The 19,344-nt window shown below is 42.0% G+C and overlaps 1 protein-coding gene across 1 annotated transcript; it reads left to right on the top strand.

Annotated features, from left to right (window-relative positions):
- The first annotated feature begins 3,224 nt into the window (after positions 1 to 3,224).
- Positions 3,225 to 16,370, top strand: prickle2b (prickle homolog 2b). The gene is given in 8 exon segments (XM_030729466.1): positions 3,225 to 3,403; positions 7,716 to 7,829; positions 8,801 to 8,938; positions 10,774 to 10,977; positions 11,575 to 11,761; positions 12,814 to 13,376; positions 13,378 to 13,702; positions 13,857 to 16,370. Coding segments are annotated over 8 exon segments (2,595 nt in total). The 5' UTR covers positions 3,225 to 3,271; the 3' UTR covers positions 14,789 to 16,370.
- Positions 16,371 to 19,344: the final 2,974 nt, after the last annotated feature.

The raw sequence follows: 19,344 nt of genomic DNA on the forward strand, positions 1-19,344 counted from the left end.
GCAGGGACATTTTTGATGTGTCCTCTCAGAAGAAACGCAGCATGAAACACTTTCTTTCAGGTTTCACCTGGCTCCTTTGAGCTACTTGTATACTCCTACCTCAGACAGTCCTTTCTTGGCCCAAGGACAAAATGACTACCTTGAAGTGTTCATGAGTGCTTTATCTCCACGTGTGGTGAATCCACCTTGCACTTCCTCATTCTCATTGTGTGTGTTGTCCAGATGCATGAGGTTCTGTTCCCATCCAGCAAATCAGCTTTAAATCAGTAATAATGGTAAAGGTGCTGGGCTGTAATGAGGCCGGCTGCTTTGCCTCTGGCTATGGCATCATCCTCCTGGGACTGGGATTTGCTAAACACAGTTCTTCCAGTCTGCCTGCTTGACAGCTCGTTGATGACTTCATCTACATCTGTTCTGTTTATCGTGGCCATCAATATTCATGGAAGGAATATTTGCCCACTTCAGACATTTTCTTAATATTTATGTAGTCAGTGTGTGAAGTCTGTAGCTGCCCTTCCACAATGACAACAGAAGTTAGAGAGGCCTGCTTTTAGCTGAAGCTGTCTGTAAAGAGTCAATCATCCAACTTCAGCTTTACATTACATGTCATAGGGCTAGTTGTGGCATGTCAGTAAGATGTTTTTCTTAAACTAAATAAAGTGATCTCCATGTATTTCAGTGTCTGTTCCATCATTCACATCAATCATTGCTAAATCAGGATTTGGAGCTTTGTTAACTAAGGGTAACAAGGGACAAGAAGTGCTCTTTTCAGGGAGAGACAAGATCAAACATGGCCAGCTCTCTACATTACTGCTGTCTGCGGTCCAAGCATTTTATACTAACAGGCAGTTGGCGCATACGAATTCAAAAAGCTGGGACAGTGCCAACTGTTATTGTGACCAAGTCCTAGCTTTGCAGGCCTACACCCATTGATGAGCTCAGAAGTGCCCAGTTACACTGCAGGGGAAAGTTAAGAAAGGCTTATGGGTTTAAGTCACTTGATTCAAACATCTCAAAATTTCTATGGAAAAACAAACCATCACAAATAAGTTTAAAAACTTTACAAAAACCAAAACACAATGGCGGTCTAGAACTACCAAACTCTTGTTACTATTTCTTTAGGCAGTAGATTGCAGTACATTTCATGGTGGATCAAATCAAACTCATTAGACAGCCCATGGCTGGATCTTTCATTAGCCCCAGTATTAAGCGTCATAACTGCTTTAAAAGCCTTAGTATAAACACCTCTCTGACAGCCTGGTGGGAATTTTTAAAAATAACCAAGTCTTCACTAATCCCCCGTAGACTAACATTTTGTTTGGAACAATTCAGATATTTGTCAGAAAAAGAAAATACTGAATTTTCTGTTATGACATTATAAGGGTATAAATGATTTAGAACATATTATTCAAGATGGAAACTTTATTACATTTCAAGAACTTACATCAAAATACGGAATTGGCAACAGTAAATTTCTTGAATATCAGCAACTGAAGTCCGTTCTACAGAAAGGCTTGTGGACATATCCAGTGATGGCGTGTGAAAGCAGGATCAACTCGGCACAGATACCTGGACCGAAATTCCAATCAGACCTGATTGCTCTGGTAGTCATTGTAGTATGGGCAGATTCAACACGTACTATAAGCTTTAAAAATAAAATAAAGCCTACAAGAAATGAGTTGCAATGAGCTATAATTCCTCTTGCGCAGTTACATGCTCAGTACGTGACACCACAAGAACTAACAAATTCATAAGAATCCAGATACTGCAAACTACTTTGTATTCATATGTTTAGACAGACATCTTGGATGGCTGAGGATGTTACAGTGTCCTGAGTGTCCTTAAGCTCCTCTGTAGGGCTATCTGTCAGACAGGCCGGCATCCATCTGAGAAGGTAATGGGATTGTCTCCCTGGTTTGGCCGCCTGAGTGGCAGCAAGTGTTAGTGGGCTGTGACCTTTTTTTTCCCCACCTGGTTTCTATTTGCAGGGTTTAGAGCTGTCAAGGACACGGGGTCTGTGTGGTTGCACTGTCTCTACGCTTTGGATCAGTATACAGACCTGGTGAAGTTGGCCTACATTTTTATTTTAACCCATACAAGTATTTAACCCATATCCTGCCATTCTTTTCTGAGCTACCTCCATAAACAGCTGACCTTATCAGGCTGTGGGCATAATTTGCATCTTACAGTCTACTGCGCAATTCCATGTCTGTTACAAACCGAAATGTCTGCAAAAACACAGCTTTATTGTGATGATCAGTGATATTATGTACACTTCTATTAATCAGGCAGGTGAGCCGTCAAACCCAGAATCACATATTATAAAGCCACATGCTTCATTTTAATCCTCTGGTTATGAGCTGTATTTGATGCTGAAGCTAAAATCCAGCAGTCACGCTGTGATTGGTGATATATTATTGTTTGGAAATTAAGCACGGCTGAAAAGGCAGTAGTTGACTTGTGTTGGGTAAAGATGGGGAAGGGGACCCCAAAATATTGTAGACCCCGTGGTACCTTAATGCGACCTTGCGCTCTCTCACAGTTAGGTTTTCTGTGGAAACTTTCACATGAAGAGTTTTCCCTGTTATAGATGGGTGGATCCACTTGGCTAATGAGCGGGACACTCTCCTTGCAAAGCATCTGCTAGTGGTTCTTGCTAATCTTGTGCATAGCAAAGTGCTTGTGTATTGTGTTTGCGTAGAACTGTATTCCATCAGTGTCAGTGGTTGTATTCTGCAAATTTCCAAAGCCCATTTGACATTCGATCATACACAATACTGCAGATAAGTGATAAGCATTGTATTTGTGGCACCCACATTTTACAGTGAAACCCACTGTGGGAATCCTCGACCTTTCAACTGAGTGCCTGCAAAAATGAACAGATTTTGTTCCACCAAACTGAGTGGGGACTTTACTCTAGCGACTTTTGAGTTTTTGTTTCTGGGGTTACTTTTAAAAGAAAATATTTGACTTATTGTCTGTGATTAATGATACATGCCAGAGGTCCAGCCGGTGTGACATTCTGTTCCTCTTTACACATCAATTAAAATGTATTGTGAGTTAAGATGCACAAAACTGTTGAAACTACAAACCACACTTTTACGCAGCACCATTTAGAAGATTAACTACTGCTTTAATTTCTAAACCATTAAACATTTACTTAATCTGCACATTTATGTACATATGTGACAAATGAATTGGATTGTTTGTCATTGGCAGGAAGATCTGTGTACACTGTAAGTGTCGTCGTGAGGAGCATGCAGTGACGGCCATGCCCGTAGAGATGGAGAAGACAGTCACCAAACTGATGTATGACTTCCAGAGGAACTCTACCTCAGACGATGACTCGGGCTGTGCCTTGGAGGAGTACGCCTGGGTCCCGCCAGGACTCAAACCTGAACAGGCATGTTCTGTCTTATTCTAATGTGGACCACATTGCATTAACACTGGATGGCACTTTGAAGCACTGCAGTCTATGATATTTGACAGAGTAGATCTGTCTACTAGCATTTCTTGTTAGTGATGGCTGGGTATTCTTTCATCACTCTTTTTGTCACCTTTTTTTGTAAATTACGTGCAGTTGTGTTTACTGGTCCAATCCTTTCACCTATTCACTGTGGTGTGAACGTGCCATTTGTGTTGAAAGTTGAGCCTTGAGCATTTGAATCCATAGCTTTTCAACATTTCTATGAAGTGCTTTATCTCAGGTGTTGAACATAGAATTCGGTGGCAAATTTGAACACTTGAACATGGAATATGCAACATAAAATGATGAAAGATGTGGAATCATGTTACAGTATCCCTTCAGAAGCTCTGATTTCACCACACATACAGTATAACGACAGTTGCAGTGTATGTTTATACAGTGTGTTAGGAAAAGTTTTGGTGTCGTAAAACATCACAGGAAGAGAGGGGTTTCAGGGATATGCACAGGCAGGGTTTAGTTATAATATGTAACACATTTTTAATACAATAATCAGAAATCTAATACAAATTCCAACCACTATAGCTTTACTATTCATTTAGACCTGCATGTCTCCATGTGTTGGCATACCTGTTATGCTGACTGCACCTTCTCCCAGCTAATGGATAGCAAGGATTATGCAGCTCCAGCAGTCAAATTAATCTCCGATTCATTCTGCCTGGAAACATGTTTACAGTAGGTTTCATCGCCCTCACAACCACAAAGCTAAGCGTGCGTAATACAGAAGCACATAAACGACCCCCCACTCCCACCCATTTCAACCCCAAAAGACTGAGAGCAGCTATTTTTCATCCATATCCAGGGTCATGCTTACAACTCCATAGCCACTTAGGTTCTCATCTTGTAGCAGTATAACCTCAGGAACATTCAGGCAATAATGAGCACTGGGCTGAGTAGCATGACAAGAGCCGTATGCTAAACAGTCTATAAAAAAACCCCAGAACCAATCAGCACACTGGGGAAAAAATGTTAAACTGCATCAATTCTTAACTTTAACCTAATAGTCAGCAGCACATGAAATGTGCCGCAAGCTGTAGCAGTTTGACATTAGAAATCATTCGAGCTGTGGAAACCTGGTGTGCAACCTTTTGCAGCAGAGCAGGAGCGCAAACAAAGCTAAAGCCAAAGCTTCATGATGAAAACGGTAGATTAAGATTTTCCCACTTTGAACCGGTTCTCCGTCTCCTATTGAGCTAGAAGTGACGTACCACTGTGTCACGATACCTTTAAGCAGCACTCCGGTCAGTCTGGTATAGCCGAGGGATAACTCAGCACTTACTTTGGGATTGTTTCTGTCAACAAAATAATGCTGTCAGCTCTACTTTTCACTATCAGGGTGCTGAAATGCAGACTCAGTAGAAGAATCTTTAGCACCAAATGGAGCCATTATTCAATGTGTTTGACATGTTATTGGGTCATTTTCTCCCTCGCCAGTCATCTTGCTCTTGCTGCTTCATCCTTCATCTAAAATAAGTTTATTGGATGTTGCCAAGTTACCATTTATCAAGGCCAAGAATGTTACTGAAGTCTAACATGTAGACTGCACAGCATCGCTTTGATTCGAAGTTCTATTTGTGGCATGTCCAAATAGAAATTAAATTTGAGGTTTTTCATGCAAACTAGTATTCATGTCAGGTTCTAAAATGGACCGAGAGCCTTGAAGCGGAAGGATTAAATGGCAACGTGCCAGGTAGAAAAAGAAGTGAGGGCAGTTTGACCTTTTCTGAAATAGACCAGAGGGCAATTAGAGGCATTCTGATCTGAGATCGTCAGCCTTTGACTTGATTACAGCCAGCAGCAGTAAAGGAAAGATAACTGATGGGTCAGTGGATATAAAAGCTAGTTGGGTCGACCGAAAATGTGTCAAAGTCCCTGAAGGATGAAGAAGTCTAATTATCTGAGTTACCTCCCACTTGACCTTCGTAGCGCCACCATGAGGTTAATATCTGCTGAATCTAAAATTTGATAGTCACGATCCTAATAATTTCATCCAGTGCCACACTGCAATCAAAATTCTGTTAGAAACTTTGGTTTAAGATCAGAAATCTTCAAAACTGTAAACATGAGTTCTAGTTTGCGTCAGACGTTAGAAATGTTAGGTACAGTTTTGAGCCATGGGCATTCACATATCTCAGCAAAGATGTGAGAGCAGGAGGGCAATGAATGAAAATGACCATTAAACCCTCTCTTCACTGTAACCCCCCCCCCCCCCCATGTTTGACTATAGCTACCAGTATTTTCTCAGCTATATAATATCTGTGTCTACTAACCGCTGCCAAGTGGCTTGTTGTGAGAATGTCAGAACTGGTGCCTGGTGGTGTCTTTTTCCTCTGCCTGCCTGGCCATTAACAGCAATAGAAACCAGCTGTGTGAAGCAATCTCTCTTGTCACTCATCTGCAAAGTCCTACCATTTGCTTGAGCTTTAAAAAACACTCCCTTCAGTACAGTTTGAAATTCTGCCCTGTCTTTACTTCCGTCTGCTTTCGATTACAGTTATTATCACAAGCTGCTTCTCCTGGCTCTCTCTGAAAATTTGTATCATGTGAATGTGTGCGTATCTTTCTTTAGATCTTTTCCTCGGGGTAGTGTGCCTTTCACCTCCAGAATGTAACCCTGCTGTTCTTGGAAGCATGTTTTGTAATTTATCATTAACAGTGTGTGTGTGTGTGTGTGTGTGTGTGTGTGTGTGTGTGTGTGTGTGTGTGTGTGTGCGCACGCGCATCAGGAGGCGTGTGTATGTATGTCTATTTTCTTTTCAGTGTCGTGTGATATGTCTGTGATTGACCAGTCAGTCTTTTCTGGCCTGTCCTGAGATAGTCCACCCCACCCTCAATGCCCATCCTAAATTGTGCTTCTGAACACAGCTCTCATGTCCATTGCCAGCACCAGTGGAAGCCAACAAAAGCAGAGCAGAAGGAATTGGGTTACACTTGCAGCATGAGCTATAAATTCATCCCAATAACAAATGTGCTTGGATAAGGCTACTTGAAGGAAATGGAGGGCTTCTTTGATGCTGGATGTTATGCCACACCTTTTTAAGAGAATTAATCTTTAAGATCTGAGAGTTTTTTTGAAAGCCGTGCACTTTTGCTTTGGGTGTTTACACACTGGTTCACGTCTGCATTATTCAGGTTAATCTGTTTTTGTGTGGCAGACTGTGTTACTGCCAAGGACAAGTCTAGCCAGTAAATCCCTTCAGCTGACCTGGCCATCAAGAGAGATGTGATCTTGTCAGCAAGTATCGATCACAGATGATGTCTGTGTGTATTTTCGCCCTGCCATTTTTGTGTCTTTCCATTCACTCAAATATCTTCCTTTATTCTTATATGTTAAGTTTTGCCATGTTTTCCTCTGTCTCCCCCTCCCCCTTTTGCTCTTTCTCTTTTGATCTATTGTCAAATCTCCCTTTAAAACCCTTTTTTTCATTTGCTCCACCCCCTTCAGTCACATTCATATATAACTGCCTGACCTCTGTTATACCCCATAGTGTAATAAAAAGAGTGCAATAAATAACATGGAAATGACACTCATTGTCTGCTGCGGTGATGTAAAGAATGTCCAAGTAATTTGAAATTTCCAGATTAGCATTAATCTACTGCCACCTACTTTCGTGTGCACGCACACTTCTACGTGCATACGTGTTGATCACCACTGTGTGTGTGTGCGTGCGTGCGTGCCTGCACGTAAATGTGACAGGTCAGTAATGCATTCCCATGTCAGTGTGCAGAGATGGAGAGGTGGGGTTCCATTAAGTTTCTGCTGGTGGGCCATAAATCAGATTGATTGTGTGTGTGTGTGTGTGTGTGTGTGTGTGTGTGTGTGTGTGTGTGTGTGTGTGTGTGTGTGTGTGTGTGTGTGTGTGTGTGTGTGTGTGTGTGTGTGTGTGTGTGTGTGTGTGGTAGATCTTGATACTTTGGTCTTTGTGTAGTTATTTCTTTAAGCCCTGAAATGATAAAAATCAAAGCAATATCAAAGGCTTTTGTGAACATTTGATATTGCTCTTACTCAAACTAAATCTTTTTTGTTCTTTGACTGTTGCGGAAATAAAACATTCAGTGTTTTGTGACATTTCATAGAAAATACGGGGGAGAAAAAAAAATCACTTATTGCATAATACTATTTAAGAGCTTAACTGGTATTCAAAGTAGCCCCTCAGTTCAAATGTTTTGGGTTTCTCATTTTCTTTGCTCATTTTGTGGTTCTCCGTCATTCTCACTGTCTCTCCCTCAGGTTCATCAGTACTACAGCTCCCTGCCTGAGGACAAGGTGCCCTATGTGAACAGCCCAGGGGAGAAATACAGGATCAAACAGCTGCTCAATCAGCTCCCGCCCCATGACAACGAGGTGAGAGTCCAAACAGATGCCCTCCCCCACCTCCTCCCATGCATCCATCCATCGCCTCCTGTCCTTCAGGGCAATACGGAGATAAGAGGGGAGCAGGGAGAAGACAGACGCATAAAAAATGGAGTCTGTCTCCCTAATAGGCGAGATAGGGAGGTGTTTATTGCTGCCTATTAAAGTTGGTTACATTAATAAATTTTTACCACAGTTTGTCTTTAGAGATTAGAAGACAGGATCCCTGAGAAGATCTACTGCTTGGCACCTTAGTTTAAGCTAACAGTCAACCTGTGCTGCTATTTCTGTGGGACTTCATGGAGCCATTTTCTGTTCAGGGGTGGGTGGGTTCTTAATACTGCCTGCTAATCAGATAGGTCAAATGTTTCTTCAGCTGCAACCTGGGAGCCACTTAATCATTAGATGACTTAGTGCTGGGCTTTCAGTGGAGTCAGTGAATATCAGAATTACAGATAACTGATATCCAGACCAAGACTTCTTTTACAGTGCTTTTTTTTTTTTTTTTATTGTTTTTAAAGGACCAATTATAAACATAAAATTAAAAAAAGACAATAGTTTGAGATCACATTTTGTATCAGAGCAAATGCAGTCAGCACAATACCAGATAGTACTTTTTAATGGCAGAAACATAATGACAGTTTTATTCAAAGTCGCCATCTCAGCCTGTCTCAGCTGGCATAAGGCGAGAGGCATCGCTAGTCTTAATGATCACTCAGCTGGAGAAAATATTATGAAAAACTAAACCTTACATGCTACAGTGTAGTGGAGTCTAAGCTGGGACTTTTTGGGGAGGTTTAAATGCCTTTGCTGTAATGCAAGGAGAGCAAGAGTAAAATGAGCATCAGTGTGAAATGCATTATTTTTTTTTGTTGTTCTTTAAATGTCATTTGGAAGCAAAAATCCTAAATGTTAACAAAATGTACACTGTATGTTAAGAGTATGATGTGATGTTCATCTAGGTACACTATTGTAACACTCTGGATGATGAGGAGAAGCGAGAACTGAAGCTCTTCAGCAACCAGCGGAAGCGGGAAAACCTGGGTCGCGGCAACGTCCGTCCACTCCCTGTGACGATGATGGGAGCGATTTGCGAACAGGTAGCTGGAAATGTCAGAAGCATAATTTATACATTGATTTTTTTTTTTTTTAAATGTCATTTATGCAATGGATGCCCTGATTAGAGTGAAGCAAGTGTGACCAGGTCAGAGGTGCACTATGCGGACAGGGAAATGACAGAAGTGAATCATGTGACAGACACGTGGATCAACCTGCTGGCATGTCGGCTATTTATGATGTGTGAGAGGGTTTAATGTTGACATAAAAAAGAGAGAGATGAAACAGTCTGCATTTTATTACTGTTGTGACCTCGCACCCCAAACTCTTGATTTGATGTTTTTTTTTTTTTTTTTTTTTTTCCTTCACCTCATCAGCAGCTATTTAAAAGCTGTTTGTTTTATTTAAAAGCTGAATGACATGAATTGAGTTGGACTGCTCTAAATTCTCCTAAAAATATTTCACAGTAGTATCCAGTGGTGCTGGTGCCTGGAACTATTGAGCTCAGTGGATTGCCCTTTTAACAATAAGCTTACACACTTCATGCATCCACTAGCCATTTGCTATTTTATTTACAACGGGCTCAAACCAGGTGGAGTTACTGTGTGCTGTGTTGTGCCCTGGGTACAGCTGCTTTATAGCTCGTATTTCTTATCCAGTTAGCAGGCAGGCAGACACACACACACACACACATGGGAGCGTATTGTTTGTATTGATTGAATTCCCCATCACTCCACCACGAGGTTTCTTGCAGCAGTAGGCTTTATGCCAGTTAGATAACCTGATTGCAACTCTACCTCCGTCTCCACCTTCCCACCCCTCTAAATCTACTTTGCCTACCTGACCTTTCCTCCTATCTGGCTGGTGCTCCTGCTCATTTATCTTCCCACCTTCTCTACTTTTACACCTCCATGCCTCCATTTTATCCTCTCCATACAGCTCTCCATTATTAAAGCTCCCTTTTGTCCCACCAGTGTCCTCCAACAGCCCCTCAGCTTCCTCTCTCTGGATTCTCATGCCCTTCCAAGCTGCATTATAAACACACCTTTGTGCACAGAGCTTAATCAACTTGTCATGCATAATTGTGTTAGAGATTCACTGATCCAATATGTTAGATTGGTATCAGCACTAACCTGAACTTATTAGAGATGCTATAGAAGGTGGACTTAAGTTCATGGAAATCTCATATTTGTTGGAGAACAGTGCATCTCCTGTAGTGCTGACACGGCTATTTAATTAATCGCTTCCCTGGAACATTTTCAGTCAACCAAATGTTTTTTGTTTGGTTTTTGGTGTCTTCTGTGAAGCTAAACGGAATCTCCTCAGGTTTTCCGGCCGTTGATTGGACAAAACGACCAAGTTACGGATGTTGCCTCAGGCTTTAGGATATATTTTACTCGACAGAAACGTTATGCAGACCAAACAATCAGTTGATTTATCAAGAAAATAACTAAGATTAAGTGATGATGAAAGTAGTTGGAATTGCAGTGATTATCCTCTGATTTTTCTCCTAAGTTTGACTGAAGGTCCAACAAACTATTAGATCCCTTTGAATTTTGTCTCTCTAAATGCAGCTGTCTTATGTCCTGTTTCCAATGAACCATTTTAACAGGAAATATTTTACATTAAGGAATCAGTGATGCCGTACCACAAATCAAGATGCTGCCCTATCTATTCTCAAAAAATAAGACTTACAAAAACTTCAACTTCAAAAGGCTTCAATCAATTCTGTACTTTGAGGTTTAAACCTTTTTTTTTTTTTTTTTTTTTTAACAATTAGAACTAAGGGTTGCTCATGTTATTCATGCGAGAGAAAGCAGTTAAATCATGACAAACACAGTGGCCATTTTAAATTTGATCTGCTTCACTTTCTTTTTAGTGTGGAGGCCAGATAAATGGCGGCGACATCGCTGTGTTCGCATCCCGGGCGGGTCACGGTGTGTGTTGGCACCCTGCATGCTTCGTGTGCAGCATGTGCAACGAGCTGCTGGTGGATCTCATTTATTTCTACCAGGATGGAAAGATCTACTGTGGCCGGCACCATGCCGAGAGGCTCAAGCCGCGCTGCACCGCCTGCGATGAGGTGAACGCACATCACACCCAGACACACACGGCCACACACGTATGATCATGTCTTAATAGGTGCACGTCACCCACTTGGACAAGCTGTGCCTGTAACTGTGCCAGTAGAGCTATTTTTAGTATTTACGCACACGCACTCTGCACTTACACATGCCTGTAGACACACCAAATTGCTGTCATACGATGCTTACGAGCTCACAATGCACACGGTCAGAGTTTAATGTCTGCTGAGGTTTATCCAGTTTAAAGGAGTCGACTTTCAATATCCTGATCTCCCAGCCCATTAACAGCAACTCTTACTCTGAAAATGGGGACAAGGACTCTTTTGGTACTTAAATGCACCCCAGTGGTTTAACAGCAGCGTAATTAAAAGCAAATGTACCATCTAGATTTCAGTCCCCACACACATTAGCCTCCTACACAAGTTGGCAACAAAGAATGATCTAAGAGCACTATAAGCTGCAGAGGAGAAAATGGTATGGAGTGGGAGGGCAAGCAAAGTCTTTGTCCTGTCACTCAGCACGCAGTAATATCCCAACTGAGGTTTTATCTCTGTGGACCTCTGATAAACGATACTTTCTTATCTTTCTGTTCTCAGATCATCTTTGCAGATGAGTGCACCGAGGCAGAGGGCCGTCACTGGCACATGAAGCACTTCTGCTGTTTTGAGTGCGAGACGGTGCTGGGGGGCCAGCGTTACATCATGAAGGAGGGACGGCCCTACTGCTGCTCCTGCTTCGAGTCCCTGTATGCAGAGTACTGCGATTCCTGTGGGGAACATATTGGTATGCCGCCTCATCACCATTCATCATTTCCATCCATTGTTTCCATTATGTTCATAAAAACTGCACTGAGCACTAGTAGGTCGTACACCCTTACTAAAAGGATATTGAAGTACTAAATGCATGATTTACGTATAAGGTGATTCAGGTGCAAGTTTGCACAGAGAATAAAAGAGTTGCAGTAGAAACAATGTGAACTTGTTTTCAGCATTTTCTCATGTAATAAAGTTCGATGTATTGAGGCAAGGCTGCAACACTGAGAGCCACAAAGTGTACAAAGCACATGTATACAGTGTACAACAAGAGGTGTGAAATCAAAGGCATGACTATCATGTGACTTTTCACATTCTGGACCTCTTTTTTTTTTCATAAATGCATGGATAAAGTGTCAGTTAAACACATCTAAAATCCTGAAGCATTAGACGCAACCCCAGCGAGAGAAGAAGGGGGGGGGGGGGGGGGGGGTTCAGCTGGAAACATTCCTAAAAGCAATTTTTTTTTTTGGTGTGTGTGTGTGTGTGTGTGTGCACGCACGCGTACATGCATGCGCATTCATGCATGCGTGAGTGCATACATATGTGTGTGTTTCGCAGGACAGGATGCCCAGGTGTGATTTTTGGCACATATTTCTCTATAGATTTGCTCTGTAATTATTAGTCAGACAGGATACAGAGGACTATTTGGCTTCAAAAATAAAACTGATTATAAATGAAAACCACCAGAAAGCACTCTCAAACCAGATGGTAGTCATTAACAAATAGCTGGTTTTCTTTTCCCTTGCAACAACTGGAAACATTCTCAAAATGCTGTGTGTTTATACAATGTTGGGCGAGCGTCATAATGAGTTTACCCTGAAACACAGTTAAGTTGCCGCCTCTAGCTCCATTTTCCATTTTCTTACTCAATAACCTACTTGGAGTATGCTGCAATTTTTCACCAGACAGCTTGTTTAAATAATTTTTATTTTATTTTATGCCCTTTGATAACATCTGTACATGAGTATGGCTGTCTGTCATTTTAGCTATGGGGGATTCATGTGTTTATCTTTACTGCAGGTATTGATCAAGGCCAGATGACATATGACGGACAGCACTGGCATGCTACGGAAGGCTGCTTCTGCTGTGCACGTTGTAAACGCTCTCTGCTGGGTCGGCCTTTCCTGCCCAAGCAAGGTCAGATCTTCTGCTCCCGCTCCTGCAGTCTAGGGGAAGAGCCCAATGGCTCAGACTCCTCTGATTCGGCTTTCCAGAGTGCTCGCTCCACTAGAGAGTCCAGACGCAGCTCCAAAACCGCAAAGAATGGAGGAGGTGGTAGGGTGCAGGCTGAAAGATTTTCGGGAGAAGTGGACCCACTGTCTTTACAAATGGATCTTCTGAGTCTCTCCAGCCAAACACCCAGTTTGACTCGTGAGCCACCTTCCTGGCAGAACCAGGATCAAGCAGGCGATGATTACAGTTATGAATCCCAAACTGATCTAACTGCTAATCCCACTCCTCTTCAGCTTCTTAGCCAGTGCAATGTCAGAAGTGTCTATAACCCCACCTGCTCCGGACAGAATAATCAACAGCAGGACTACAGGATCAAGGAGAACGGAGGTTTAAAGCGACCCCCCCGTTTCAGCCATGAAAGGCCACTCTCTGAATGAGACGTGGTTCCAACAGCAAGCTCCAGAAGAGTACTATCCACCCAAACTGAGGACCCAAAAGAGCTTCACTGAGGTGTCCCACTGCTCTCAAAAACACAATGGCTTCTCCTCAGACAAGCGTTCGATTAGTTTGCACGGTTTTCAGAGGGAGAGGGACAGAGATGTGGGGCCTCCAGCAACTACCCAAGTAGCAAGGAGCAGGAACCCCATAAATGCACTTAACTTGACAGAGCAACTGACCCCACTAGAACAGACCCCAAGAGGATCCATGGAGTCTCTGGCTTTCTCCAATGCTACAGGTTGGTGGGGTAGTAGTACTCATTAGACCTTGGTTTGGCTTGCAGTTTTCTGTTTAGTGCATTGCATGTTGTGGCATATTAAGATGTATCCTCTACCTATAGTGACAGTGAATGAAAGTCAATGTTCACTCCAAATGCAACTGTTTCCCTACAGGCAACTCAGATGCTGGAGGAAAGCGTCAGGAGCACCTTTCACGTTTCTCCATGCCAGACCTGAGCAAAGACTCTGGAATGAATGTGTCTGAAAAAAGTAACATAGACACCCTTAACTCCTCAGGGCAGTTTCGTAGTTCTGAGTCCATTCATAGTCTCACCGCTGGTCAGTCCTATATGGAAGTGAACCCCCACATGCCCTCTCAATACCAGATGCAGTACTGTGATCCTTCTGGCATGGGCATTACTCGTTTGCCACCTGGCTTCACCTTTCAGGAAGAGGATGGGATTAATTTGGTGGGCAATGCTAACGCTTCACGCTTGCCTCCCATTAGTGAGCGCAGGGTGGGTGGTGGTGGAGGTGGAGGAAGGGGGGCAAGTATCCGGATAGATGCTTCAGAAGGGACTCCACAGAGGCGTCGACACCACCATCACCACTCTCGTAGATCCCGTCGTTCTCGTTCAGAAAATGCTCTCCACTTGGTGGCAGAGCGAAGACAAAGACCTCAAGAAAGACCACAGCTACATGTTCGAGAGGATTATGACTGCTTCCCACCATCGAGGAGCGCCAGGGACCAGTTTGGTGGAGGAGGAAGGGGAAGATACCAACCCCAACTCTTCAGGCAGTGCCCCAGGACCACGTCAGACCTGAGTCTACAGAACCCTGGGGCCAACAGACGCATTGGCTTGAACCAATACTCCTGGGATGATTACGATGACGATGACTGGTGCTCCACTTGCTCTTCATCATCAGAATCAGAGGATGAAGGTTACTTCTTGGGTGAACCAATCCCCAGGCCCATCCAGCTGCGCTACCTCAGCAACCAGGAGTTGGTCCACAAGTACAACAACGCGGGGATGGGAGGACCTAACCGCAGTGGGCAGTTACATACCCGCAAACGCAGAAAAAGCAAGAACTGCATTATCTCTTAATATCTTGACATTTGTTCAATATATAACTTGTTAGCCCTTTTCAGACATGCACTCTTTACCCTTAATCTAACAGCATCTGAACACGCTACTTCAGCAATCCCAATTTTACTAGACACTGGACAAGTCTGAAAGTATGCCGTTGCACAAACAGATTGGCTTGGAAAAGATTAGGACTTTGCATATGTGTCTCCTGAGTTCCTCAGCTCACTAACAGACATTATTATTTTAAAAATTAACTAGAAAATATCCCATGAGACACCAATTTTCAATGTGTGTTTCATGGTCTCACAGAAGCTTAAAAGCTATTCCCTTCTGAAAATAGTTATACATAATAAACTGATGTTTTTTTTTTGTTTTTTTTTTTCCCTTCTATACACCAGACAAAGTTCGAACATCAAGCATTTTCCACATTTAAACTCCATCAGTGGTCCATGCATACCACACGGACCGGTGACTTCATGTATGTATAATCTTAACATACCGTATTAAAGACAGACTGTGTTAAAGATGACTTTAATTCAGTTATTCACAAAACCTTAGTATGAGCTAATGTTAACAAGTTAGTGTGCTTTTGACTGTTTATGTACCTGCTGCATCAGTTAGCAGCAAGATTTATTAATTATGACAAATTATCCTCAACATGGAGACAGGATTGATGACACTGTGCGCGTCAGACAAGTGAGCTGCTGTTTATAAGCTACAGTTTAATAATTGAGCGTATCTCTGTGGATGTATTCCCATGACTGCGTTCACAACAGGGCATCTATAATTATCAAAACAGAATTGAAGACAGCAAGTTATGAAAATTGGAGTATATAAATATTACATGAGTATTGTCTCCTTCCTTCAGTGTTTTGTTTGAGTGAGGCCATGAGAACAAAGTGACCTACATGTGAATGCTGTGACTTAAATTTATGAAGCCAGCAGTGTTACATATTCCATGTCTGAAAAGGGCTTTTGTTCACCCTGTGTACACTAAAATTGTCCATCTGAAACAAAAAAACACACCTAGTTCATCTATTCAGTGTTATTGAGCATTGATTATGATGTAATTGAAAGTCAGTGATAAATTACAGTCAACAGTAAAAAAAAAAAAAATAATAATAAAGTGCATGTTTTTTTTTTCCTTTTTTGTTTTCTGTTTCACAATAACTCCTGAGTATTAAAGCTAACAGTTACATGTGCAGTTCTGTCAAGTCAAAATGTTTATCAAAAGCTGAGGTGCAATTTCTTTTTTTTTTTTTTTTAACTTAATTTTCATGCAGCAAACAAGTGTACATTACCAGATTGGTATAGTTTTGCTTTTTCATGCAATGTGATTTAGATATAGGATATAATGTACTATTGAATTCAGCTCATAGTATGTAAATAGATAAAATAATTAATAATTTCACTTAAGTTAATAAAGTCGGTGTAAATATGGTTGTAAATGAAACCTCACATATTTTTATATTTGTATAGATGGAATCATTTATGTATTAAATATCTATAATGTAGATATAGAAAACGACCAAAACAACGTATGCATGTGCTATTTGGCTGATCTGGTCCTGCGTTTGGAATAAAGGAGTACTTCAGTGAATTCTGGTTAGTGATTGTCGACCTGTGTTTCTCTCCAGAGATTGGACGAGTGTGCAAAAGAGGCACTTTGTCCATCTGTTTAATGAATAAATGAATGACAGTGTGATGTAGAGGTCGGTTAGAATCATCCTCCAATGAATTGTTCAATGGTGGGTGGAGTCACATTCAAAAACACACAGGTCTATTGTCCTGCAAACAGATGCCACTGCATTTCTAGTTTATTGCATCAGCTTCTACAAGTTGGAAACTGCTGACAAAGGTCTAGGGGTTTAGTTATTCAAACCTGGTGGTGCTAGCAAGTTTTTTTTGTTTTTTGTTTTTTATTCCATTCTAATGGCGTGCCTGAGACATTCTTGTTCCTGAAATTGGCCAAATTAAAAGCTGGTTTTCATGATGCCTATGTTTTTGGCCAATTACGTGACACTGACATTTAATTACATTTTTGTGAGGCTGAGCCCTATATTCAGTCCAAAGCAGACACATTTGGGTCTAATCTGGAATACTTACGGCATCTGTGTCTCATTTGGGGGCAAATATGACCCAAACGTCACAAGGCACCTGACATCTGGCCTGTATTATGTGAACCTGTGGCCATGTTCTGAGGGCAGCCAGATTCTCCGTGAGTCAGTGTCCAAAAGAGAGCTGCAGATGTGGGCCATTTTGGGGCCAAACGTTCCCTGGTGTCTTATTAACATCAGAACACACTAAAATAGTTTAACATGGTAAATTTTGTATAAAGGTTTATTGGATACAATGTTAAAAGGACATAAAGGGACAGCAGTGCATGTGCATTTGGTGACAAGCTGAAAGCAAACACAACCAGCAGGAGCCGGTGCAGTCTATCAGTGTGCTGTTAAGCAAGTATCAAAGGAACCTGTTGAAATGGGCTGACTTGGCTTAAGATAAACTTAATGAATGGGCGACTTCACCAACACAACCAGTCATCAAACGACGATGACAACATGAGGCATGGCTACCCAGCTAATATTTTACAAATCCAATGGCGAGGTCATCTTAGCGTCTGTCTCTCTATAAAACTCTAACTGAAAGCCAGTCCAGAATATACTCCAGTACATCCTCTTCCTTGGTCACATTCTCTTTTTTGGCTTCCTCTGTCCCTTTGTTTCTTCCATGATGTCTGTATATTGTGCAACTGTGCTGTAAAATATTAAGACAGTGAACCATTTTTCTACTACTTTCTAGCTACTTTGTGCACTGGTGTCAGAACCAGTTTGCTTATATTTGTCTCAGTAACGTGATGGTGCTGCAGCTCAGTAAAGTTTGGTGCAGCAAACTTTTTTTTTTATACACTGGGGATTCGGCTCTGCAAAGGTAGCTGCTGCAAAGGCTACTAATGGTGATTAAATTGTTTCTGTAGCTTGCTAAGGTACCTGGTGCTATAACTCATGAATTAACAAGCAGAAGTGCACCATGTGCTACATGAAGGGAGCAATTTGGAGCCCATATCAGATGATGCATGTTTGCCTGCTACTTGGCACAATGGGAGGGGGGGCTTCCAGTTATGCCCCACCCACTACCATTAGGAGGGCAACTTGGTCATTTCAGCTGACTCACGCCTGCTTTCAAGGCACAAGTTGTTCATTCAAAACTGGCAACTTGGGAAGCAAGATCTCTCAGCCATGCTTGAAAAGCCTGTCCTGTAGATTTCCTGGCCACAGCTTGATAAAAGCAGCTGAAAGTTTTTAATTTTTCTTAAGAAAACACACAAAACTGTTGAGCTTGGATTGAGTCCACTCAACAACAAAAAAAAAAAAGATTTTTGAATACTCTGAGTAGAGACCAAATGTTTTTAATAGTGTTAGAGAAAAAAAAAAACACAAGCCATGGATGGATTTGTACTGCAGAACAAGCAGTACTGGAAAGTGTTTAGCAAAGTCATACCGTAAATTGGATTAATAACGTCCATGTGGTGTGGGGATTACTGCTGCTAGCCCCATAATCCCACCCCACCACACACACACACACACACACACACACTTGGAAGAAGGTGTGCAAATGCCAGTCTCTCTAGTGGACCCACTGAAGAACTTGACATTGTCACATTAGTACATTTGCTTCATCTAAGTTCAGCCACCAAAGTGTCCCCCCCCCCCCCCCGGCTCTCATATTTACTCAGGGACGTGCAGATTATACCGCAAAGCCAGCTGCAAAATACATGAGCTACATTATGTCAGACTGCTGATGATGGCCTGGCCAGTAAATGTGGACTATCCCCTGCCTTAGGTTTTCACACTGTAGACTGTGTCACTGGAGTGTGTGTCACTTTAATCTTTTTCTTAAAGGGTTATGAGAGAGACCGTGAGAGTCACACTCTTCTGTCTGCCTACAATACTGTGAATATTATTGCTCTTGAAACATGAGCTTCCCTTCCATCATCGTTACTTGCTCGTATTAGTTTGTTTCTTTATTAGTCCCTTACCCGTGTGCATGTGTGGAGGAGGGGGGAGTCTCCAAGTGTTTAATTAAAAGCAAATGGAAGCCGTACAGTGAGGGGTGCCACAGATTGCAGCCATATGCTTCCCGCGCTGTGCTGTATTCAAGATAGCGGATGGTGGGGAGATAATCCTCGAGCGGTTTGGATGCTTCCAGTTGTGACAGTCATATTGTCAGCCAGGCGTGTAATTTAGAGCGATGAGCGGTTAGGTGTCTTCGCTGCACAAAGAAGTTAGTCTGGTGACAGTCAGAGTTAGTGTCAGGAAGAAGAGGTTTTATTGTATTATGATCACGACTGTCATTATCAGACTTGAACAATAATGTTCTCGTGATCATGCGGATGAAAAGCATTTTAATTTGCCCTATTATTTTGAGTAGGTCTATATTTCAGTTATCGTGTACAAACTTAGATTAATAACATCTGGGACTACAAATGACCTGTTTGAAAATGAGTACAGATCTCTGTCTAATCATCATTCTTCTTTGCTACTACTTTGCTGCCAAACAGTTTACAGAATGTT

Source organism: Archocentrus centrarchus, chromosome 5 (genome assembly GCF_007364275.1).
Source record: "Archocentrus centrarchus isolate MPI-CPG fArcCen1 chromosome 5, fArcCen1, whole genome shotgun sequence".
Lineage (NCBI taxonomy): Eukaryota > Metazoa > Chordata > Actinopteri > Cichliformes > Cichlidae > Archocentrus > Archocentrus centrarchus.